This window comes from Porcisia hertigi, chromosome 27 (assembly GCF_017918235.1).
Source record: "Porcisia hertigi strain C119 chromosome 27, whole genome shotgun sequence".
Classification (NCBI taxonomy): domain Eukaryota; phylum Euglenozoa; class Kinetoplastea; order Trypanosomatida; family Trypanosomatidae; genus Porcisia; species Porcisia hertigi.
Genome location: NC_090586.1, coordinates 716,157 through 742,126, shown reverse-complemented (window position 1 = coordinate 742,126; position 25,970 = coordinate 716,157). Strand labels below are relative to the sequence as shown.

The window sequence follows — 25,970 nt, the reverse complement described above, 5'->3', positions numbered from 1 at the left end:
CCGCCTCTAGGGCGATCCTCGCAGACTTGCCTTTTTCGTATCTCCCGGTACCTGTTTTCATCTCCCCAGCGCATTTCTATAACACATCTCCCTCCCTTTCTCTCCCCCCTCCCCCCTCCCCCCCTCTCCATCTCCCTCATCCCTGCCGCGTGTTTGCGAGTTTGCCTGCCAATTCGTGCGTGTTGGTGCTGCTCATTCTCATTTTCATATTTGTAAACTGCACACTGTTCCCTACCTCTGCTGCCCCTCCCCCCCCCCTCCCCCCCTCCTCCCCCCTCCGCATTACGTGAGTGCCTAGTCTGTTTCCGTTGCTGTTGTTCCCATTCTCGCAGATAACAACTCAGCATCCGCACATTTTATAGATTTAAGTCACGCAGCCGTTCCATGGCGCTGACGGGACGGACGGCTCAGGCCGCGTATACACGGTGTGACATGGCAGCGCCACTGCCACCTCCACCGCCTTATCCACATGTGAACGTGGCAGTGGGCACTGTGAGTCCACATCACACACACACCCAGTACCCCTTCGACAACCAGCGCACCCAGCAGCATCTACAGTTCGGCACCGCACCCACGGCAATGGCAATCGGTACCATTGTGGCCACGGAAGTGCCGCAAAATATCGTGCAACCTCCACCACACGAGCCGCTTCACCCGCACCACGGAGCTCACCAGACCCGTTTTATTTTCGGAGGCCGTTTCACCCTTTACGAGCGCCTCGGCAGTGGCGGCTTTGGCGAGGTCTACCGCGCCGAGGAGCGCAACCAGGTGGCGCGGATAGCTGTGAAGGTGGAGCAGGTCACGGATTCAAACGCTCGTCCAGAGCAGTCTTTTCTCTTCCACGAGGCGAAGGTAATGCAGGAAATACACAAGTCTATTCAGGCAAACTTGTCCACTCAAGAACAGCAGCGTTTGATGCAACTGCAGCGGGAACAGCCCTGCGGCAGGAACAACCAGCATGCCGACCACGAGGCTGCTGCGGCAGCAGATGCAGTGTCACAGCAGAGAGTAGGGATCGCGAAGCTCAAGTATTACGGCCAGGATGGTCTGAGTCGCGTACTCATCATGTCTCTCCACGGTCAATCTGTGGCAAATGTTCATCGTCAGCAGGGTTGCCTATCGCTCTTCGCGACGGTGATGATCGCTGATCAGGTCCTCAGCAGTCTCGAGCACGTGCACCGCGCCGGGTACGTGCACGCAGACTTGAAGCCTGACAACATCCTGTTCGGTCGCGAGGACCCAGAGCAGCTGTATTTGGTGGATTTTGGCCTGAGTGTTCGCTTCCGCGACCGCAAGGGCAAACACCGTCCTCTGATCACGAACCGTGGTTTCGTTGGTACTCCGCGCTATGCATCGCTGCGAACACATATTGGGTACACGTTGTCTCGCCGCGATGACATCGAACAACTTGTGTATGTCATGATATACCTCTTCCGCGGCCGTCTTCCCTGGTCGGGCCTCTGCATCCACGACCCAACCTCGAAGGAGAAGCGCATTGCGCAGATGAAGGCGGAAACACCGTTGGACTTGATCTGCGCTGGCTGCCCGGAGGCTTTCCGAGATTTGCTCAACTACGCGCGTTGCATGGAGTTCGAAGAGGAGCCGCAGTATCAGTTCCTCCATGTTCTGCTCTGCTCGCTGCGCGACTCTTGTACGATAGATGCATGCAGCGAGCCGAACTGCGTGTCGGCCAACGTTTGTGGTGGCGTGAGGCCTCCGGTACTCATACCAAACCTCAATATCAACCGCCGTCTACTTCCCCAGAATCATGCTGGCAGTGGCGTCGCGGACGTCAGCGCTGTAGCCGTTGCTGCGGAAAGAGAGCAACTTGTGAAGAACACGAATATCACGTCCGACAACGCGGATCAGATTGGAGGAATTGCTGAGAATCCAATGATGTCCTCACCAGGCACTGGGGCGCCAGCCTTCCTCAGCGATGCTATCGGCCAGGGTTTCTTGTCAGGCAACGGCACGGATGCCGGTCCGCTATCGCCGCGCATCGACTGCCTGAACGACCAGCAGCTCTCGCCAATGCTGCTGGATTTGCAGCTACCGAGCGGGTCACCGCAGCTGAAGCAGATGCGGTAGAAGATAAGCGACGCAGCCGATCCCCCCCCCCCGTTCCAGCCAGAGGCCTCCAAGCGACGGGGGGGGGAGGGAGGGCAGTAAAAGCAAACGAGGGTGGGGGTATTGGGCAACGGAAAAGTTTATGTACCGATGCGCGTGGACTCTATAGATTTTTCTGGGTGTTTATGGGCGTCGATGCACGTTCCCTTCCGCACCCCCCCCCTGCGCGGCGATTGGCTTTCCCTCCTTTCCTTTCCTTGACTCTGTTTCTCGACTCCACTTCTCTCAACTTCATGCGTACAGGCGGCTGTGAGTCCAACTGTCTCTGTGTGTGTGTGTGCGCACAAGTCTGTCCTTGCCATTTCTTGTAGTATATTTGTTTGTCAGACTCTCTTCTGCTCCCTTGTTGCCGCTCGTGAGCTCATTGACACTCTTCTCTCTCTCTCATCTTCGATCCTCCCCCCTTTTCTCCTATGTGTATGTATGTGTGTGCCTCTCCTGTTTTCGTTAGCCTTCTATCGCTTCCCCCCCCGTTGTTTGTTGGGATTCGCATACGTTTCTCCTTTGTTCCGGGTTTGTCTCCATCCCCCCCCCCCCTCCATCCCCCCCTTCCCCTTCCCCCTTCCCCTGAAAACAGAAAAAAAAAACACTCACTCCTTGACAATCCCACGCACAGACAGATCTGCGGATACGAACGCCTGCTTCTTCTTTCCCCCTTTTGTTGATTGTTGCTCTCCTCGCCGTTCTTTCCAAAACTATTTCTTCTGCTTTGCAAGTATCCCCTCCTCCCCCGTCATGGCGTTGGCTGGCTCCCTCACAGCTCCTTTGTTCTAGCTTATGTGAGTGCGTATTTTTTTTCAAATCTTTTTTTTTTGTGTGTTGTCTATATATCGGTCTGTGGCGCTCTTTTTTGTTTTTGGTTTTTCTCCCAGGCTTTTCCACATGCTTCTTGCAGTGTTTCTATGACGGCATCTAGGCCCTCCCCCCCCCCCCCCCCACTCCCACCCTCTTTCGATGTGCACACACCCACACACACATAATAGAACGGAGGAGATGCGGGAACTTCTTTGTGCGCCTTCTATATCCGACACAATACGGTTTACCCGACCATTCCTTCAATTTCTACTAGAGCCATCCCTCCAACGTGTCTTCTTTTTTCTCATAACACATTTTATGGGTTTGTTGAAAGAAAACAGCCCTACTCTCTTTGCCGGACTGCAGGCGATTGTGGTGCTGCGGCAGTACAGTGGCGCACGGAAAGCCTTTCGAGGTCCTCCTATCCCCACATATATATATATATTTATATATCAAACTGATGTCTTTATCTCCTAGCTTTTCTCCCTTCCTTCTTCGCAACGTGGGTAGGGATGCACCGCGGGGGTAAGAAGAGGTTTACCTGCTTTATTACAATTATTATGCCCCCACCCCTTCTCCCTCGCTGTTGTGTGCGTGTGGGTGGCGGTGGTGCGGAATTTTTGCGTGGCGTTTCTTCTGCATTCCGCCCCCTTTCCCTCATTCCCGTCGTTGTCGTCACTCATCGTTGGGCTGCTCCTTTTGCTTAAACTACTCTCAGTTTATATTTCGAGCTCCCCTCCTGTTTTGTTGTTGTCCCCCCCCCCCCACCCCCACCCCCCCACTTTCTTTCATCTTTTTTTTTTACCCTCAGATTCGGTTTGTCTCCCCACTCTGCCCTTTCTCTCCCCTTTCTCTACCCACCCCAATTGGTGGCTCTTCCTTTCTCTGCCTATAAACTTGATGCACAACGAATCGACCTTCTCCTCTCCCCTATTTTTCTTTGAAAATCACCTTTCATTTTCCCAGTCTTCACATACACTTTTGTTTTTCCGTTCTCTCATCTCTCTCTTTTTCTGCGTGTCCGTGTCTTTCTGTAATGTCCCCCCCCAAAAAAAATTGGTTCATCTAAGGCCTCACCGCCCCTCCCATTTCCATGTCTGTGTGTGTGTATGTGTCTCTCTTTTTTTCTATCTCTGTGTCTCCCATAATTTTTATTTTACGATTGTCTTTAGTGGGTACTGGGGCTACACGTTCTCGTGTCGCCCCCCCCCCCCCCACCTTTGCACCTCCCCTGAAACTATTTCTTCTATACTACTATGGTGGAGACGTGCCTTGCAGAATGAGTGGTGATGCCGAGCTTTAACCCCCCTCCTCTCCCCCCTCCCATCCCACGCGTGTGTTGCTCTCTCTCTCTCTCTCTCTGCAGCCAAGCAGGCGAGTGCACCAATCCTTGAGAAGGATTTCCATTCTGTTTGTTTGTTTTCGTGTTCATTTGCTTTTCTCGAGACATGGTGGCGTGACGAGATCGGGGGCCGCTTGAGCCGGCTTTGGTCTGTGGAGTGGAGCCGATGCATTTTTTTTTTAATTGTCACGCGTGCTGCTTGTACTTCCCATGTGTTGACTCAGAAAAAGCGCCAGCGACTTAAATTTTTTTGCTTGTCTGTCTTTTTTTTTACCCCCCCCCCCACACACACACACACACGCTACCCCATTTCTTTCGACCGATTCCCGCTCATTCGAGTCCGCTCATGTCCCTTTTCGGTGAGACACGGGGGAGGCTGGAAGGACTGGTGTCACCACACCCTGGCCAGTAGACAGACACAAGCCATACACGCGTATCTGTGCTCTTGTACGAGACACACACACACACACACACACAGAGGATGTCGGATGGACTAAGGTGTATATGATATTGCCCACACCCACGCACACATACACACCCACCAATGTACTCGGTGCAAACTCTCTCGTCTCTCTTCCATCTCTCCCTCACCTCCCCTCCCCACGTCTTGTCCCTCCTCTCCACTTCTTCTCCTCTCCCATAAACTCTGGCGAGGGAGCGGGCGTATTGAGCACTGAAGACCAAAAAAAAGAGGAAAAGCAACTCACGAAGAAAAATGTGTCCCGGAGCCGCAAACAAAACTAGCTAGCAAAAAAAAATGAAGTAAGCCGCCGAGGGTTTCGTTAGCGTCCCTGCTCGGACGGGATTCCCCCCCACCACTCCCTACTTATTCTTTTGTTTCGCGCTTCGAGTGACGGCTACAACACCGGTGTGCGACGCAAACCGATCGAGCGTGGCCATCTACGCTACCCATCAAAAACGCTGCAATTTTGTACGGTATCAAGCGCGCTTGCATGTTGGGGCGAGAGGTTCCCTCTGCGTCATTGGCGTCATGTGTTTGTTACACACTCACCGTTTCCAAACCTGCGCGGAGGGCGGGTTGAGTTTTGCCAGTTATGTTCGGAATGAGGGCTTTGCCATGTGCATCATCGGTTCTGACGGCTCGGCTTGGTTTGACTTGAAGAGAGAGGGACGGTGGCTGAGCGGGTCACCCGGCTTTCACGGAAAGTGCTGGGGCCCGTAAAACCCCACACGGAGTGCCGCACGACTACGATGTTATTCTCCTGCGGGTTGTGGAGAAAAATGACAGCAGGCTCGGGGGACAGCGGCAGCGACATCGCTGTGGTGATCTCGACGTCAAACAGCAATGGCAACGTGATGCCAGTGCGCGATTGCGATGCTCCTGCCGCCGAGGAGAGGATGCCGCTGACATCTCAGCCGCGCCCCACCACGGTCGATTTCTTTCTCGACCCTGACATCGTTTTTCACCGCTTCAGCTTTTGCTGTGCTCCGTCGCAGTTGTCCTTGTGGGTCTGTGATGTGTAATGGGCGCACCTCTTTTTTTTTTTCGAAATGGTACTGCGCCTCATCGAGCACATGCACTTCATGCCACTCGTCGCCATGTCGCTCTTGTGGGAGGTGTGCTAGGTGCTGGTGATTAGTTCTCCGTGTCTGCTACGCATCACTGCCCTCCGTCGGGTGGGCTAAAAGGCTCATGTCTACTTTGCGGGGACTTGGCTGAAGCCATCCTATGTGCCCACGGGTCTCAGTTATCGCACTGTGCCCATGTATTTTTTTCTTGTACGCATTGGCGTCGCTGTCTCACTTTGAACCAGCGTATTCGCCGGAGTCCGACCCACAACGTTGTGCTGGGCTCAATGGGCTCGCTGTTTTTTTTTTGTCGTTGGCTCACTACATGCGTTTGCTGTACGTCCCCGCTCCCTTACCCCCCCCCCCCTTGTCTGTCTCTCTCTCTCTTCCCTCTCCGGTGTGTCACACCCCATTACTCCTGCTGGTCTACACATATACTTGCATTCACCAACATACGGAAATCATATGAATCGATTGTACATGTAAAAAGAGAAGCGAACGGGGGCAATTTTTTTTAGTGTGTGCTAGCGCCCGACACCGCGAAGACGTGTTGTGGGCCCGATCTTGGAGCAGCAGAAAACCGCTTTGTGGTCGCCACTTTACTTCACCTCTCATACACCAGGGAGGGGTGGGGGGTGGGGAAGAAAAAGAATAAAAAGTATAACCACACACACACACACACACACATATATAAATAAATATACAGAGGCATGTCACGACGACCGAGCAGTTCGTTTGGCCGCAGCAGCAGCGGTTCCAGCCACCTCACCAACACCAGCGGGAATGGCGGCGACCACGGAGGTTCCTCTGGAGTCGCACAAGTTGTGTACTGCGTGAACCCCGTTCTCTTTGAGAACTGTGGTGCGTTGTTGAGTGTGCCAAGCGGATTGACAACGGCAACGATACTCAGAGTGCTTCAAGCCACTGGCGTCAAGTCGTCTATTTCTCTAGCAAAGTGGAAGGAGACGGCCATGACGTTGCTGGGGATGCGCGAGTCGACGGCGTACGCTATTTTTGATGTTTTTTTTGCCGTGAGCGGCGGGTGCATCCAAAACACCCCATCCTTCTCGGGAGTAGAACGGACGAGCATGGCCCAGCTGCGGCAGGAAAGCAATCGTGCTCTGCTGCAGAGGATGGGCGGCACCGTTGACCAAAGCCGCTGGCCAGCCGCTTCCACCGCGCGTAAGGTGAGCCTCCCGGGGCTTCTTGTTTTCCTCCTCTGTCAGCTGTTTGTAGAGCGCAAGCGAACAAGCGTGTCCAGCAAGATCGCCTCGGAGGCGATGGTGGATTATGTGCGGCAGCATCTGCACGACTTCATCAGTGCCGTCGCCGTCACGCGCGCGTCTCGTCTGACCATGGCGGACGCAGCGGAGCTCGGTTATGTACTTCGCGAGGTTGTCAATGGTGTTGAGCAGCCGTTCGGACCCAGCATCAGCTTTCTCTGGCAGTTCAATGAAAAGACCATCGATGTCGCGGTCCTCTCCCAGTATCTGCGAGTGCGCATCCGCACCAACGGCGAGATCAAAAAACTCGGTAGCAGCGCAACGGCGGCAGCAAATGCATTCGGCTTCAACAACGTCACCATCCACGACCTGGCTTCCACAGTGCACATCACACCGCACCCCCTGTTGCCGGACATGGCGTCCCGCCTGCTGTCGTCCAACTTCACCATCTCGAACTGCTCGCAGACGCACATTTACGCTCCGTCAGCACTCCCCCACACTGACCTTAGCTCCCTCACGAACTGCACCGTCTTGCTGGGCCCAGTGGGCGGTATACTCAGCGTGCAAAACTGCCATCACTGCTGCATCTCCGCCATTTGTGGAGCGATTATCGTAAGCAACTGCAGTAACGTGACTTTATACGTGTGCGTGAACACCCCGCCAGTGCTAGTCCCGAGCGAAAACGTGAACGGTGTCTCGGGGGCACCCGGGACGAAAAACACCAAAGCAAACGGCACCGCGCCCTCGTCGACCGGAGCGGGGGGCGTCCGTTTTGCCCCGTATAACTCCTTTTATCCAGCCCTGGAGCAGCACATCAGCATCTCTGGCATTAGTCCGTTGCTCAACCTCTGGAACGTGGGATTGCCTAGCCACGCATCCATTCTTCCTCCATCGGAGTTTCAGAGCATGCCTTTCCCTCTGGCACAGTCTGCCAGCCTCAATAACGTCACCCGTACCAACCCGTGCCCACTGCCGTCGCCCTACCGTGAAGTATTGAATCGCCGCTTGCATCGACTGCGTGAGGTGAACGAAGCGATTGCTGACGCCACAGGGAAGCTGAGGGAGGTCGGGCGCAACGATCTCGTAGATGAGTTGCACCAGCGGGTCACATTTATGTTCCGCGACTGGTTAAAGGAGACGGGACAAGAGCACGTCTTGGCAGACTTGACACACGCCACAGCTCCAAGCAAAACGGCGGTTTGAGTACAGAGGAGGGGGAGGGGGGAGGGCGTGAGTGAGGGTGGTGGTGGTGACGGTGGTGGGGGGGGGGCGTCGAGTACCTACAGAAAAAGAAGCCCCGCCTGGGGACGCGGAATCAAGCCAGCGAAGCCCATGGGTGCACTCCGGTGGCTGCTGCTGAGAAAAAGGTATCCGCGTATGTTGTAAGGCGTACCTTGCTGCGAGACTCTCTTCCTTGCCTTTATACAAACAGATTCCTTCGAGCACGAAGTGTGGCGTATGTAGTGCGTTGCTTTCCATGGCGAGAGTTCCTTGGCGCCCTCTCTCTTCTTTTTTTTATAGCTAATTCCAATGGCGTGATATCTCGCCCATCTCATCCTCAGCGAGGAAAAAAGAGCAGCTTATCTTTACCTTCCTTCTTGGTCGGGGTGGGATGAACACGTGTGTGGTTCGAGCCCTGCTCTCGCTTTCTTTCCACCTTTCTTTCCGCACCAACAGAGGAGGCTGAACGGGGGGGGGGGAAGAGAAGAGAGGGAAAGAAGGCGAGTGCAGGGCTCGAACCACAAAGAGGCGATAGGGGCACGCATTTGGAGGGGAAAGGTAGAGTGGATTGCCTGAGTTTATATATGGAAAAAGAGAGGCGCACTGCGCCTCCACCTATCCATGACAAATCATTCTCTATGCATGATGTGAGGGTGGTGTGCGGATGACGGCCCACGTTTTTTTTTTCTTATGGTGGTGATGGTTTTGTGCGTCACAGCACGGCGGTTGCTCTGTTTTCCGAGGTGCTCTGTTTTTTTTTTGTGTGTGTGTGTGATTGTGTGCGTGTGGTTTCTCTCCCCCTTCGCTTTTTCTCCGCTTTGTTGATTGGTTTGACTGTGCTTCTGTAGAGGTTGTGTGTGTGTGTTGTGTATGCCGCTTATAGTATTTGCTTGCGCTCATTGTTTGATGGAAATATCGAGAGGAGGGAGAGAGACGGTGAACAGGGAGGGGGGGGAGAGGGAGGAGTGGGGCCGTGGGCGTCCGTCTCCCTTTGTGAACGAGGTCTCATCATCTACGTGGTGTTGCTGTCCTTGATGTTTTTTTTTAGCTCTTACTGTTCTCTGGGGCTGCTGTCAAAATATTGCTTGTCGTTGCCTTTTTCGTTCTCCCTCCTCCGTGGGTGGTGCTTCTCTATCCCCTCGCCTCCTTCCTTTCCACGAGATTTCTGACCGCCACCTCCCAGTGCTTTTCTTCTCTCTCCTTCTGGCGTCATGGTGGTGCAACCCACTGTCATGGATGTTTTGTTTGTTGGGCGTCTCCGCCCACCCCCACCTCACCACTGCTTAGGGAGAAAACAACATTGCAGATATCAACAGGCTCTCACATGGAGGTCTGAGCGCGTCTCTCTCTCTCTCTTGGTGGGCGTTGGGTGGTGAAGGTGGTGATGGTGGTGGTGGTGGTGGGGTACGGCGTTAGCGGTGGTGCGTTTTCTTGATGTCAATAGACGCTGCATCGTTGACTCAAAAAAGCCAAGTAGATAATCACCGCTTCTTGGCTTCCCTTGATGTCGTTCTTGATATGCCTACTCCCCACCATTCTCGCTTTTTTTTTACTTTCCCTCCCTCCCTCCCTCCCTTCGTCTATTGTAAGGCAGATCAAAGCATATCGAGGTGTCCCTGATGTTGCCCTGGTGATACTTTGGTGTGTGCTCGTGTCTGTGCCGGCGTCCCTGTTATGGTGTTTTTTTCGGATTAGAACAACATCGCCCATGTAGACACCCGCGTAGGTCCGTCCGTCCAGCGCGGCGCGAGGCTTTTAGTTTGCAGGGGAATTAGGTGCGTGTGCATATATATATATATATTTATATTATATAATATCTATGCTGTCATGTAACCTGCTTGACATCTGGTCACACCGCAACACCCAAGCGCATCTCCCTCCTCCTTTCGTGCTGTAAGCAGCGAGTGGTCTTTCTTGCTGGTCTTTCGTGGTCACTCTTGCTTTCTCCCCCTCCTCCTTTTCTCTCTTATGTTGGTCTTCTTTCTTCATATCTCCAACTCCCTTTTTTTTTTGGGGGGGGGGGGGGGGGGTGATGCTCTTCTTTTGGGGGCTCTAACCCCTTTACAATACCGCTGTTGCCCCCCTTTTCTATCCTGCGTGCACCCGGCGATGTCGCACCATAAACGTGGACACCACCACCACTACCACCACCTACAACTTCTTATATCGACCTGGATCGACACATGCCTTCCTTACATCCCAGCAGTTCGTGGAGACTTACTCACCCCCCTTCCCCTTTCTCGGCTCCATCGCATTTGTGTGGGCCTATAAGGGACAAAGTTGTGTGGACACCAGGGCGTCGTCATTCGGCATATCACCAACATTGCTCTCTCTCTCTCTCTCTCTCCCCCCTTCCCCCCTTCCCCCTCACACTCACACACTCTCTACTCTATTCCTTTTTCTCCCCTCGCTTGCCTATCGTTGAGGACCTGGTCTTTGTTATTTTATTCCACTTTCTTCTTTCCTGCGCTGGCGAAGCAACTCTTGTCATTGTGTTCACTCCGTTTGTGTGCCCCCTGTATCTCTTCCTGTCCCTTGTGCACACCCGGCACATGCACACTCGCTCTCTCTTTTCGTGTTCTTTTTTTTTGTTTCTGTGTTGATATACCCCGCACTTGTTCACTGTCGCGAGCGTCACCGTTCCCTGTGATTCGACGCGTTTGCGGTAGGGAGAACGAAAGAAAAAAAAAAGAAGCAACGTCATTACCGTTGTATTCCTTGCAGAAAAAAAAAGAGAAGACATAATACATTTTTTTTTCGCGTCGCTCAGCCGCTGTCATCACCACCCACCCACCCCCTTTTTCCCTTCTCTGCCTCTCTCTTGTGTGTCTTCGTGTACGTGTTTGGCTCAATCCGCTTCCGCGTATTGTCCGCTTCTTTCTCGTGTCCTTTGTTGTTGCTTGTCGCGGATGTAGACAGACTTCATAAAATTTGTTTCTGGCATCATCATCTCTTCGTGTTGTGCTGTAGACATCTGGATCGATCTTGGGGATACAAGAACCCCCCTCCCTCCCTCCCATACACACACACACACACACGCACACACGAACACCCAAGAAGCGGCCCGGCACACCTTTTGACCACCACACATGTCCGGCCTTGTTTCGGTAGAGTCACAGCTGATAAGCACCGCGCAGCGTCACTTCAAAACCCGCTGTGGCCATGTACACTCCCGGCGCGGTGATGGCTGGCTTCTGCTTTCTTTTTCCCCTCTGGGGCCCGATGCCAAATTAGAACTAGAGGTGCAAGCACTCTGCAACGCGCTTGTCCGTGACGTCACTGGCAGCCGCGCTTCCTCGGTGCGACTCACCGATGACGACGAGGAAACACAGTTCGGGAAGCTAGCGGACAAGAGCCTCTCCTTCGCCAAACTGCTACGTAAATCGGGTGTGTCGCTGGGCGTGGGCAGCGGCTCTAGAGACGGTGACGGTGACGCAAGTGTGGATGCGCTGCCCAACGCTCCTGGTGTAGGGGAGATGGTGGAGATGCTCTACCACGATGTTGTGGCAGAGCTGAAGCATGGCGCACGCGCCATTGTGGAGTTTCCCGCATTGCTGTGCCCACAGGGCACGCGCTGCGACGTTGTGCTACAGGGTGCGATCTGCGTCAAGGCTTATTCGCGGACATCCGCTGCCGTTGTGGAGGGGATGGAGGCCACTACCCTAGCAGCTGAGGTGAATTCGGCCGTGGACAACGATTCCGATGACGAAGCCGAAGCGTTTGGCGAGGCGGGCGACGAAGCGCAGGGTCCTCGCCGCCGTCCCGGGGCGAAGGCGGCAGGTGGTGCAGCCGCAAAGTACACCGTCAAGGCTGGGGGGCGCCAGAGCCGGGAGGGTTCGATGCTGCAAAGCTCGTGCAGCACGGTGAAGCTGCCGGAGGGGGAGCTGGCGAAGGTGTGGATTGACACTCGTGTGTGGGCGCAAGCGTTGGCGCTGAACGCCAGCGTTTCCGTCGAGAGCGAGCTACCAGCTGCGTGGCGTTCCAAGGCCTTCAACCTTGCCGAGGCTCCCGAAGTGCTGCGTTTGGTGCACCGCACGCTAGCTCTTTACTGGAACGAAAACCGAGGAGCAAACAAGGACCGTGCCAAAGTTTCGACCCTGTCACTGCTGAGCATTGTCTCAGGCGACTTGAGGGAGTACCTACGTGCTCAGGTGGAGTTGTACGGCCCCGACTGGCGAGCACCATGGCGGATGCCTGTGGGGGAGCTGAGCAGTGCCGTGGATGTATGCAAGCAGTGGAGCTGGACTGTGGCACAGTTAGTGCACTCGGACTGGGTCGGTTGGGAGAGCGGCATGTTCCATGATGAAAGCTTCGACGTATTCGCCTTGCGCCTACACACAGTGCTACGTATTCGTGAGACAATGTCGAGCATGGAAACACTACAGGAGGCCATTCCCCCTACCCTGCAGCCAGAGCACATCTTCGTGGACATCAATGCGCTGGACTTGCGCGGTATCTCAGCCGCAGCATGGAAATCGCGGGTCGCAAAGTTTGACAAGGAATTCTCCTTCTCCGAGCCAAGCCTGCGCAACTGCGTGCGAAAGCTTTTTCAATCGCCGGCTTCAGACGCTCAGGTTCGTATTCTCCAGCAGCACCGTGCGTTGCTGCGGCGAGACGGGGTGCGGACGGCTGTGGCTGGCGAGATGGACAGTGTCGCTGCGTACCTGGTTGAGCAGCTGAATCACATCTACGCGCGATTCGAGAACAAGAGCTGCCGTGCGACGACCCCGCTGCAGAAGCTGCGTGCGGCCAAAGGATGCGTGGCAAAGTGTATTATGGTGCCTGAAGACGCGGCCAGGATCTTTGGCACCACTGATGCACTAACAGAGAGGGTGACAGCCCACGCGCACGAGCTCATCCGCAGGGCGACTGAGGAGGCGGCGGCTATCATGAAGGAGTGGTGTACATTGGTGGAGTCAACTGCTAAAAGGATGCTCGAGCTTCAAGATGCCGTGGTGTTGTCTAGGATCGAGGATCCCGAGGGACGACAGCAGCAGCGCTCGTACATGTTGACGTGCACAGTGCACCCGCGACTGAGCAAGTTCATGCAGGAGGTGCGCAATATGCGGGCGTGGCTGAGCGATGCCGAGGTTCCCCAGGGCCAGGGGCATCGCAACGTGAGCGTTCGTGGCCATGTGCAGAATGACGCGAATGGTGGGGCGGCAGCGTCACAGCTCTGGCAGCTTAGCAGCACCGCGGAAGGCACGATACGCGCATGTGAGCACCTCTCTGCCGCCGCACTGTGCACACAGCAGTGCGTCGCCAACCACAACACTGTGATTGCACAGATTCTTCCCTGCACACGCCGCATGCTCCTTCCCGCCATTGAGAAGAGTATTTCGCAGGTGTTGTACGGCGACAACACAAGAAGAGCCGTGGGTGCTGCGAATTATCAAGAACTCGAAGGCATCAACCTGCGCTTCCAGAACACAATCGAGGCCCTCAGCAATGCCAACCGCCAGGTCCGTCGCTTTCATGAGGACTTTGCTCAGCACGCCATTGGTCTCATGAGCGTCGACCTCACCTCACACATGGATCAGTGGCGCGTCACCGTGGACGATTTGCGCAGCAGGATGGAGGACTTCATTGCGAGACAGCACTTGTCTGACTACGATGACTGGCGCCGGCATTGGGATGCACAGATCTACAAGGCTCTTGAGTACCAGTATCGCCGGGGCTTGGAGTCCCTCCACGAGGAGATGACAGAGTTCAAGGTGGAGTTGGTACTGAAGCAAGGAGTGGTGCACTTCAAACCTAGCTTCGAGGCGGTTCGCGAGGCCTACTACGTCAAGCTGCGAGAGTTTGTTAGTGTGCCCCTGCGCTTCCGCGGGCTTCAGCCCAAACGGCAAAACGCAACCACGCTCTACGAGATGTATCCACTGATACCTCTCACCAACTCTGACCGCATCGTCACTGTGCACACCAAAGCCGTGGAGCTCTTCTCGAAGCTCAATCGGATCCGTAAAGCGTTTCGCTCGCACATTGTCGTTGGTTTGTGCGGCATCAACGGCTCACCTCATCTAGACTCGATTACAAATGCGTGGATGGAAGCGATGGCCGGACAAATAAGTGAGGGATTTCGCACAGTGGAGGGGCACCGAGAGAAGATGGGTAAGATCGAGGCTGTCATGAAGATCGACTGTTTTGCGATCAGCACTGTCCCAGTTCTGGCTAGCATCGAGGAGCACCTTCGTCGTCTAGAGGAGGCTCTCCTGAACGGCATACGCCGACATATCCAGGCCTCTGTGAACGAGATCGATGAGTTTGTGCAGCGGGTGTCGAACATCGTGGAGCGCCAGCCAACGACGATAGACGATGTTGGAGACGCAAACAAGCGCTACAAGGAGTCGCTGGAACAGATGAGCATCTACGAAAAGAAACTGGAGGGTGTCCTGGTGCAGAACAAGGAGCTGCGCAACCGGGTGGGCACCTCCATCGACATTGGCGCAACCCGCACCCGCTGGGACCACTTGAAGGACGCGATGGCGTCCCACACAAATGTGATGGAGGCGGCCGTGTTGAAGATGGGGGTTTCCCTCAACAGCCTCATTCAACGCTTCCTGAAGGATGAGCAGCGCTTTGCTGAGGGGTGGAGGCGGCAGAAAGCGCAGCTGATGCGCGCCTTTGAGGCCAAGGACACAAAGATGGTTCATAAGCTGCTGCCGTCCCTAAAGGACCAGCTGAACAACTTGGCTGACCTCGAGTTTCAGGCAAACGAGCTGGAGCGCAAGTGCGAGTTTTTTGGGCAGCTGAAGCCGGTCTTTGGGGCCCTGCAGGAGACCAAGAAGGACGTGCAGGCGACGAGTGCCATGTGGGGACTATACGACACCTTCGAGGAGGAGATTGGGAAGCTGCGGGCCGAGGACTGGCTCACGTTCCGTGCGCGCTCGTTCCAGTTCGAGGACTTCTGCAAGGAGTGGCATACGACGCTCAAAAAAGCAATGAAAGCGAGGAGTGATGCGGCCGCAGAGGACAAAACCGGTGAAGACAAGGGGGCAATAGCGAACCGGTCCGAGCGCCACACCAATAGCCCCATCGCCACCTACCTACTCCAAGTGGTCACGGACTGGGTGAACGTCGTGCCGCTGCTGAAGTTCGTGCGAGGCGACGGATGGATGACGGAGCACTGGAACGAAATGTTTCGGCTCCTCGGCATTCCAAAGGAGACGACGAGCACCAGCCTGACGTTCGGCTTGATTCTCGACCACTACTCGGAGCTCCTGGCGAAGGAGGAGGAGCTGAAGCACCTCCACGCCCGCGCGCAAGGCGAGATTCAGCTCCGTGAAGCCTTGCAAGACATGCGCAAGTGGGCCCTGGATGCTGTCTTCAACCTCACACCCCCAACGGAGACCACCAGCAAAGTGCGTCTCATCACAGACTGGAAAGAGGTCATGACGCAGGTCAGCGACAATCAGGCTCTCGTCAACTCGCTCAAGGACAGTCCGTTTTACGTGCACTTTGCCAACGAGGCGTTGGGGTGGGAGTCAAAACTCCTCTCACTTTCGCAGAGTCTCACGCTGCTCAACAGCATTCAGCGCCGCTGGGCGTATCTGGAGCCGATCTTTGCCCGTGGCGCGTTGCCGCACGAGCAGGCTCGCTTCAAGCGTGTGGACAAGGAGTTCGTCGGCATCTTGCGCGAGGTCGAGGCGGACCCTCGTGTTATGTCTCTTGCCAACCAGATGGACGCGAATGAAAAGTTGAAGGGCATCCTTGAGCAGATTGAGCGGTGCCAGCGGTCGCTCATGGAGTTTCTGGAGGCGAAGCGCGGAAAGATGCCACGCTTCTACTTCATCAGCGACGAGGATCTGCTCGAGATGCTTGGCCGCAGCGAAACCCCGTCTGTGATTCAGGTCCATCTCAAGAAGCTCTTCATGGGTATCCACACCGTCGCCTTCAGTGGTGACAACACTAACATTACGCACATGATTAGCGCGGACCATGAGGAGGTGGCGCTGTTTAGGCCGGTGGCGATTACGAGCCAGGATGTGGAGGACTGGCTGCTAGCACTCGATGTGAGCATGCAGGATACTCTTCAGAATCTTCTCAGGAAGTGCATCGAGCAGCCAGACGCGACCACAAAGGACAGCATCATCCAGTACCCGTCTCAGATCCTTCAGGTATCGCAAGGCGTGCTCTTTTCCCGCGAAGCTGAAAAGGCGATTGCCGCGCAATCCCTTAAGCAGCTGCACGTGTCGCTTCGACAGCGACTCGACCGACTCGCCGCTCTTACGTCAGAGCTGGATGCGTTGAACGTGCTGAAGGTGAAGGCGCTCATCCTCGACACAATACACAACATTGAGGTTGTCGAGCTTCTCAGGGAGCACAGCGTCCGAAGCGTTGACGAGTGGTGGTGGAAAAAGCAGTTCCGTTACTGCATGTCCACAAACGGCACGCACTCCTGCACCGTGCAAATGGCCGACACAAGATTTGAATACGCGTACGAGTACCAAGGCAACGCGGCGAAGCTCGTGCACACGCCGCTGACAGACCGCTGCTACCTCATCCTCACGAAGGGCATGGACCTTGGCTACGGCGGCAACCCATACGGACCTGCGGGTACCGGGAAGACAGAGTCTGTGAAGGCGCTCGGCTCAGCAATGGGTCGCCAGGTGCTCGTCTTCAACTGTGACGAGGGCATTGACTTCAAAGCAATGGGACGCATCCTGATTGGAATTGTCAAGTGCGGCGCGTGGGGTTGTTTTGACGAGTTCAATCGCCTCAAAATCGATCAGCTTTCTGCCATCTCACAAATGATTCAGGTCATTCAGCAGGCATTAAAGAACAGAGACACGACTTGCACGTTGCTGAACAGCGAAGTAGCAGTGAACGCCAAAGCGGGCATTTTTGTCACGTTGAACCCCGCCGGCAAGGGCTACGGCGGCCGCACACGGCTGCCAGACAACCTAAAGCAGCTCTTTCGCGAGGTGGCAATGAGCGTACCCGATAATGAGCTCATCACCTCGACTGTGCTTCTCTCCGAGGGGTTTATGCATGCGCGGCCGCTGGCCAAGAGCGTTGTCACACTCTACCGCCTCTGCGAGCAGCTCATGAGTCGGCAGCAGCACTACGACTGGGGTCTGCGCCCACTGAAGGCAGTGCTGCGACTGGGCGGCACGCTGGTGCAGCGTTGGAAAATGGAGCACGCTGGTGCCGAAGCGACTCAAAAGGACGAGACGGAGCTTATTCTTCAGTCGCTGAACATCAACACCCTCAGCAAGCTCACTTTAGATGACGCCAGAATCTTTCAGGGGCTTCTACGCGACATATTTCCTGGCGCAGAGTCGCGCGACATCACCTACAAGGAGCTGGAAGTGGCCGTGGCGAACGCTGTCGAAGAGCTGGGCTTGCAGTCGATTGTTGCACAGCAGAAAAAGGTTCTTCAGCTGTACGAGGCACTGCAGCAGCGCACGGGGGTGGTGCTGGTGGGCCCAAGCGGCAGCGGCAAGAGCACCCTCCTCAGGATTCTCCGCAAGGCCTTGCAACTGATGCAAATATCGGTGCCCTTGCACGTCATGAACCCCAAGGCAATGCCGCGGCACCGCTTGCTCGGTTACATGGACGCTGACACACGGGAATGGTACGACGGTGTCCTGACTGCAGCGGCGCGTGATGTTGTGAAGCAGCCGAAGGAGGCACGGCCGTGGGTGCTGTGCGACGGCGACATCGATCCCGAGTGGATCGAGTCTCTCAACTCGGTTTTGGATGACAATAAACTGCTAACGATGCCGAACGGCGTGCGTATTCAGTTTGGATCAAATGTGAACTTTGTCTTCGAGACGCACAGCCTCGAGTACGCGTCGCCGGCGACGGTGTCGCGCATGGGCGTTCTTTTCTTCTCCGAGAAGGACGTGCTACTCGAGGCGGTGGTGGAGTCGGGAATGGCCCTCGAGTCGCCCCACGTAAAAAATGTGGTGCTGCCACTCACCTTCAAGTACGTTTTCTCTGCCATCGACGAAGCACAGCGGTTGAATGACTTCTCTGTTGCCACGACGCGCATGGGTTTGCTACGGATATGCCTTTTACACGTGCGGCTCGCCAAGAATGCGCAAGACTTCGCCTACTTGCTGACACGCGGTCTGTGCGCATGCCTGAATGCCGGCAGCGCGGTGAAGCTGGCGAGTTGGATCTACACCGCGATGGAGCAGAAGCCGTGCAGCGGAAACCGCCCGTTCGACTCGTATTGGGATGACAAGCTCAAACGCGCCGTGGAGTTCTCCGCCGATCTGTCGACACCGGTGACGCCGGCCGATTTGTTGGCAGGGCGCCCACCGGTCATGCAGACCGTGGAGGTGAAGCGACTCGTGGCCACGCTGGAACCGCTCTTGGAGGACGGCAGCTGCAGGCCATTTTTCATTGTCGGACCAGAGGGGTGCGGGAAGGGCGCACTGCTCGACTACGTTTTCTCGACCCGGCCGACCTTGCGCGCCATGACCATCAACTGCACCGCCCAGACAGACTCTACGCACGTCATTCAGAAGATCGAGCAAGGGTGTGTGTTGGCAACCACGAATACCGGGCCTGTGTACCGTCCACGCGAAGGGGAGCGACTCGTTATCATTTTCAAGAACATCAACCTGACCAAGGCGGACAAGTACGGCACCGTAGAGTTGCACTCCTTTCTGCAGCAGCTTATCCTCTACAAGGGCTTCTACAACCAGGACCTCGAATGGGTGGCGGTCGAGCGCGTGCAGATCGTTGCTAGCATGAACCCGGCTCTATCGGCCGGGCGCTACCCGGTAACACCGCGCCTGCTGGCGCTCGCCACCATCGTGACGGCATCCTACCCTTCAAAGGAGAGCCTCGTGCAGGTATACGCCACGTATTGGGTAAATCTGTTACGGCAGACGGATATTGGCCAGGGGAAAGACTACGAGGGCGGTGCGCAGCTCGCACATTTCATGGTGAACGTGTACGACAAGGTGCGCCGCCAGTTCGAGGGCGAGGGGTACGCGCACTTCTCCTTCAGTCCCCGTCACCTCACCAAATGGGTCACCAACGTACTCCTCTACCACATCGACACCCGCACCACGCTGCCGGCAGTGTTGGGCTACGAGGCTAGCCGCATCTTCACCGACTGCCTCCCGCGCACCGAGGACCGTCGGCAAGTGCTTCGGATTCTCTCGGAGCAGCTTGCGGCGATCGGCTATGCGATGCCAGCAAAGGAGGAGCGCTTCACCACAATGTTCGTCACATGGTTTAACCACCAGGGCGGTGCCGCCGCCGCCGTTACTGATACGGGCGAGCCAGCACGAACGAAAACAGCGGCGGCAGAAGAAGAAGATTGGAAGGCCGGCAATGGCGCGGGAGTCAGCAAAGGCGAGAATGAAGGTAGCGAGGCCCACGGAAATGCCACCGCCGGCGCCGCCATAGCGCGCCCACGCATGTTGCTCAAGTTGGAGCAGAAGAAATACGACGACGTGCGGGAGGAGGCAGAGGGCGCACTGCTGCGGTACAGCCGCGAGTTCAAAGAGCTCCACGTCCCTCTGATCCCGGAGATCTTGTGTTGGGTGGCCTACGTCGACCGGGTGCTTGCACGCCCGGGTGGTCATCTCGTCTTGGTTGGCAGCACCGGCGTCGGACGGCGCAACGCTGTGCTTCTCGCCGCGTACCAGCAGCGGCGGGAGGTTGTGTCGCTTAACATGACGCAGGACTACAACCTCAAACAGTTCCAGGTCGAGCTCCGCGGTTTTATCCAACGCGCAACCGTGCAGAACACCCCACTTGTTCTCCTCATCGAGGACCACAACCTCGTCGACGGGATTTTTCTGGAATATCTGAATAGTTTGCTGAGCAGCGGCGAAGTATCAGGGCTGTTCTCGCAGGAGGAGATGGAGACGATGTTCTCAGCGATGCGGGACCACGCGGCCTGCGACGGGTACATTGGGGCGATCCACGCTTACTTTGTGGAGCGATTGCAGCACAATTTACGCATCGCTCTCATCATGGACCACCGCCACGAGCTTTTCTTGACTCGGCTGCAGTCTAGCCCAGCCCTCATGAGCAAGTGTGAGCTGCTTTGGATGGGTACGTGGAGCGGTGACATGACCAAGAGGATCTGCAAGACGTACCTGGCGGACGAAATTGCTGTGCTTGAAGCCGACCCGGCGAACAAGGGTTTTCACGTGCACCGTGAGGTCAACGCCATACACGAAGGCATGGGGGACTCCTCTACTCCGCACGATGTGCAGGTGCTACTGAACACGTTCCGCGCCATCCTGGCCAGGAAGAGCAGTTCCAGTAAGGAAAAGATTGAGCGGCTGGAGGCGGGATTGTCAAAGCTGAAAGAGGCGGAGGAGAGCGTTGAGAAGGTCAAGAAGGACGTTGCGGAGAAGAAAAAGGATGTGGAGCGGATGCAGAAGGCAGCAGACAAGGCGCTGAACGAGATCCAGTCTAGCATGGAGGAGTCCCAGGAGCAGCGCGACGAAGCGGCCACGCTTCAAGAACAGCTCAAGGAAGAGCAGACGCACATTGCACAGAACCGCGGACAGGTGGAGGAGGAGCTTGGCAGCATCAAGCCGCTCCTGGAGGCCGCGCGGGATGCCGTCAGCTCTATCCGAAGCGAGCAGCTCAACGAGATCCGCTCTTTGCCGTCTCCACCGGAGGCCATCCGTGTCGTTCTCGAGGGCGTCCTGGCACTGCTCGGCATGAACGACACCTCTTGGCAGTCGATGCGACAGTTCCTGGGCGAACGAGGTGCAAAGCAGCGCATTCTCGACTTCGATGTCAACAACGTGACTCCCGACATCCGCCGTCGTGTGGATAAGCTGCTGCGTGATCGCGCCCCCTTCTTCAAGGCAGAAACCGTCCAGCGCGCCTCCATGGCGGCAGCGCCGATGGCGGAGTGGGTCAAGGCAATGCGAGAGTACTCGACCATCATGGAGCGCATCTCACCCCTGACGCAGCAGTTGCAGCAGCTTGAAGCCCACCAGAAAGACGGCGCTGCTAAACTGGAACACCTACAGAAGAAGCTCAAGAAAATTGACGCCAAGGTGAAAGAGCTGCGCGAGGGGTTCTCAGAGAAGTGTAAGGAAGCGGAGCGCCTGCGAGGTAAGCTGCAGGCTGCCGAGGAGGAGCTGGAGAAGGCGAAGGATCTATTGAAGAAGCTGAGTGGTGAGAAGGGCCGGTGGGCCACCGAGGCGGCTGCAATACAGGAATCGAACGACACAATGCCGAAGCGCGCCCTCGTCGCTGCTGCCTTCCTGACATACCTCGGACGCGAGATGGAGGACGGCCGGCGCCGCTTTCTCAAGACGTGGTGCGACCGGCTTGGCTTGCCGGGGGTTCTTGACGTGACGCACTTCCTGCGGACTGAGGGAGACCTTTTCCAGTACAAATCTGAGGGTCTCTCAGCGGATGCACTGAGTCTGGAGAACGCGGTGGTAATGCTGGATGTGGAGGAGACGCCGCTCGTCGTTGACCCGGCAAACAAGGCGGTGGAGTGGATGCGAGAGCACATGAGGGTGCTGAACACCGTTGTCGAAACGGTGTCGCTACGCGATGAGCGCTTCACCCACGCGCTCGAGCTTGCGATCCGTTTCGGGAAGACGTTGCTGGTGACGGAGGTGGCGGATATCACGCCTATGCTTTACCCTGTCCTGCGCCGCGACCTCATCTCTGTTGGTGCAAAGCGGGTTGTCCAGGTGGGCAACAAGGCTGTGGAGTGGCAGGACAACTTTCGGATACTGCTTTTCTCGCGGCAGTCGGAGATTCGACTGTCGCCCGGTGCCGCAGCCCTGGTGACGGAGGTGAACTTCTCTGTGACGAACCTCGGACTTGAGGGCCAGCTTCTCGGCGTGACGCTGCGAGAGGTGCGGCCAGAGCTGGAGAAGCAGAAGATGGAACTCATCAAAAACGAAGAGGATTTGCAGCTGCAGCTCATCAAGCTCGAGGAGCGCCTTCTCGGCGACCTTGCTGAGTCACAGGGTAGCCTGCTGGAGAACACGAAACTCATCAAGTCCCTCAACGAAGTCAAGATACAGGCCTCCAACATTCAGGAGTCTCTCTCGCGCTCGCACGAGCTGCAGGTGGAGCTGGATGAGAAGCGCGAGGTGTATCGCCCCTTTGCGCATCACGGAGCTCGCCTGTTTTTTATTCTTCGTGACATGGAGACGCTGAACCACATGTACCAATACGGTATCAACGATTACATCACCCTCTTTACTCAGACGCTCAAGGAATACAAGGGCAGCGACGAGGCGGGGGTAAACGTGCAGGCTTTGATAATGAGGTTCACCAAGACCTGCTTCCACAACGTGGCGCGCGGACTACTCAAGAAGGACCGTATTGCCTTTGGTCTTCACGTCCTGCACGGCTTGTGGCCAGAGGATTATCCACAGGAGCTGTGGAACGCTCTGGTGGGGACCATCACCAATGCGAAGGCAGTCGCAGATTCGCAGCTGCCACCGTGGGCCCCGCTCTCAAGCAAGATCAAGTACGCCAACATCCTCTCTAGCACACTCGGTCAGACCATAGCGGAAAAGTGGAATGCCGATGACCCGAATCGATTGGCCGCGGTCATGAGCCACCCCACACCGGAGAGCGAGCTGGTATCGCCTGCCGCGTACACAATGAGCGACAGCGGTCCTGACCTCTTGGATATGGAGAAACTGCTATGGATCAACGCGTTCCGCCCAGACCGCGCTTCTGCCATATCACTCCAGATTATCTTGCGCAAGCTGGAGCTGACGTCGTTGGCCCCCATCATGTCGCTCGAACAAACGATCCTGAGCAGCAGCTGTACTGCCCCGGTGCTTCTGATCACCTCGAGTGGCGCTGATCCGAGCATAGAAATACAGGATGTGGCGACGCACCTCGTAGGCAAGGAGCGCTTTGTACAGCTTGCTCTCGGTGGTGGGCAGACGGACAACGCGCTGCAGCAGATGCGACGCTGCGCCGTGCAAGGAGACTGGCTGCTGCTCAAGAACCTTCACCTTGTTCTGGGCTGGGCCTCGGTGCTTGAGAACGAGTTGTGCTCGATGCCCCCACCACACGAAGACTTCCGCCTCATTATTACTACTGAGCAACACGACCTCTTTCCCAGCGTGCTGCTGCGCATGTCTAACAAGGTGGTCGTGGAAGCCCCGCCGGGTGTAAAACAAAACCTGCTGCGAACCTACAGTCTCTGGGACTCCGCGTTTCTCGCATCGCAGTCGAACACCGGCGCGCGGCTGCTCTTCGGGCTCGCGTGGTTCCACGCTGTGGTGCAGGAGCGCCGCACTTACGTGCCCCAGGGCTGGTCCAAGTACTACGAATTCTCGCCAGCGGATCTGAAAACGGCAACAGATGTCATGACCAGCTTGTCGAGGAAGCGGCAGCTGGACTGGGTGACACTCACGGGCTTTCTCGAAAATTGTCTCTATGGCGGCCGCCTCGAGAACGTGGCGGATGAGAAGGTGCTGCATCTTCTCATCCAAACGTACTTTAACGAAGATGTGCTGCTCAAGGACAAGTCGCCGCTGTTTCACGGCGTGACGGCGGAGCACGCAGGCAAACACGACGAGGTGGTGGCTTCTCTGCAATCCAACGTGCCTGACGTCGACCCGCCAGCGTTGCTGTGCCTATGCGACAACGCGGACCGCAGTGTGCAGGAGGACGTGGCATACACCACGCGCGAGTTGCTCCGTGAGCTCTGCAAGAAGGGAAGTACGACGCAGGCGAGTGGCGAACAGTGGCGAGAGCGGCTGAAGCCAGTGATTGAGATGTGGAAGAACAGCGGTGTCGCAGGAAAGGGTGTGCCGCCGCCAGTCTCAAGCCAGTCCAGCGACCCGGGTCCAATGGAGGTGTTTTTTATCAGCGAGGTGAATGTGATTACCGCACTCATCAAGGACGTTGCTGCCTTCTTTCATACGTTGCAGGGCGTTGCGGATGGAACCACAATTCCCGATGCAGGGCTGCGCGCGGAGGCGACCGAGCTCATGAGCGGTCGTATGCCGAGCCGCTGGATTGAGCGCATGTACGGTCCACACGAGGCAAAGATGTGGCTCGCGCTTCTGTTGCGGAAGTACAACACGACCCGCGCCAGTATGAGGGCATCGTTTAGCATGTCTGTGGCCTACGATCTCTCGTCTCTTTTGCGTCCGCAGACGTTTTTCAACGCCCTCCGACAGCACACGGCGCGGGCAACGAAGGTGCCCCTTGCAGATCTTGTCTTGGTGGCCTCTACAGACAGCATGGATCTTGCGGAGGTGGCAGTCAAGGTGGCCGCGAAGAGTCTAGTGATCCAGGGCGCGGTGCTCGCAGGCAATGGCAGCCTAGCGGCTGTGCAGGCCAACTCGCCGACCTCCGCGGAGATTGGGGTAGATGTTGCGGTTGGTTGGTTGCCGGCAGGCAAGGTGAAGCACACCGATGGCAACACATTCATTCCAGTTTACGCAGACGCAGAGCGCCAGACGCATATCTTCCCACTAAAAGTGAAGTGCACAAGCCAGACCGACGCGACCAGGGTGGCCCTCAACGGTGTTGCGTGCTACTTGGTGAATGTGTAGGCGGGGGACGCCTAACCGATGCCATCCGTGCGTTGATGCGCGCTTAGCAGCCACCACGCAACTCGGCTTGGTGGGTCATGGAGGCTTTCCTCATCCTCGCTTTTTCTCTCTCTCTTCACCTGCACATTTTTGTTACGAGGATATTGTAAGTGGCGATCCACGGCTGCAGCCGCGCGGCACCGTCTGCGCATCATTCGTGAAAAGAAAGTGTAATCTCCTCATACTTGTGTATGTGCCCGCGCGCGCTCGATATCGAGTGCGTGCGACGGGTCCGCCCTGTGCGAGCCGGACTCTACCTCCTCTATTTTTCCTTTTATTATTGGCTTGCGCCTTGATTTCATGTTATGTTAGGAGCTGTCTGACCCTGATGTGGGTTTTTTTCTTTTGTTGTTAAGTAGCCCCTGTCTCAATTTGTCCAGAGGGCCATACGGTCTGTCCCTCTTTCCTCTATCCACACCTGCCGTCGCTGCATGTATGCGAGGGTGCAAGATGGAATGTATAGACACAAGAAGATGTGTGCGAAGACATCAGCACGGGGCGTTTCTGCTCTTCTTTCTCCCAGCGTCGGTTAAAGCGCCGCGCGTGCAAAGCGCTGGGTGACCAGGACACTGCTCTATGTGTTTTTGGTGTTTGCGTGCGTGTGCGCGTGTGTGTATGTGTGTGTGGGAGCGGGTGCATCACCTTGCTGATCAACATGGCATACGAATGATTGCTGCTCAGGCTATATCGCGTCACATCGTCGTTTTGCGGCTATGTGGAGACAAAGGAGTAGATGACGGCCTGAACTGCGGGGTTCTCACTGCGATGCCCTGTGCCACGCACGCCCACACACTCTCCCGCTGGGTTTTGTCTGTACCTCGCTCTTTCCTTCATTCCCGTTTTTTGTCGGCTTCTCTTCGGTTTGCTGCTTCCCTTTCGGTCTGTCGTCGTCTTGGCTGGGGGGGGGGGTCGCCGGGCTCCTGTGCCCGCCAGGCACGGGGCCCCGCCCGCCATGCGGCCCCCTGGCGCCGAACCTGCCAGGCCGCCGAGGGAGGCCCAGCCGGACCCGGCCCACCGCCTCGCCCCCGACGCAGGCTCACCCAGCGCGAGGGAACGGCGGCGCTTGCCGCCTCGCCCCCCACCCCAAAGACCCCCCGCCCGCACCCGGCCGTCGCCGCCGCCCAGCGCGTGGACACACGCCCCCGCTGAATAGCCTCATTCGGGTGAGTGTGGGTAGTCTACTTGACGACCTCGGCGATCCGCTCCCCA

At 56.5% G+C, this 25,970-nt stretch overlaps 3 protein-coding genes across 3 annotated transcripts; all 3 read left to right on the top strand.

The window, feature by feature from the left end:
• Positions 1–384: 384 nt before the first annotated feature.
• JKF63_03355 (uncharacterized protein) lies at positions 385–2,088 on the top strand (the record flags this gene model as incomplete). Its single annotated transcript, XM_067899359.1, has 1 exon — positions 385–2,088. One exon carries the CDS (start codon positions 385–387, stop codon positions 2,086–2,088), a length of 1,704 nt encoding a protein of 567 aa, XP_067756149.1.
• A 4,416-nt stretch (positions 2,089–6,504) lies between these two features.
• On the top strand, positions 6,505–8,220 carry JKF63_03354 (uncharacterized protein; the record flags this gene model as incomplete). The annotated part of the gene is made up of 1 exon (XM_067899358.1): positions 6,505–8,220. One exon carries the CDS (start codon positions 6,505–6,507, stop codon positions 8,218–8,220), a length of 1,716 nt encoding a protein of 571 aa, XP_067756148.1.
• A 3,107-nt stretch (positions 8,221–11,327) lies between these two features.
• JKF63_03353 (uncharacterized protein) lies at positions 11,328–24,722 on the top strand (the record flags this gene model as incomplete). Its single annotated transcript, XM_067899357.1, has 1 exon — positions 11,328–24,722. The coding sequence occupies one exon, from the start codon at positions 11,328–11,330 to the stop codon at positions 24,720–24,722; it is 13,395 nt and encodes a 4,464-aa protein (XP_067756147.1).
• Between the last annotated feature and the right edge of the window lie 1,248 nt (positions 24,723–25,970).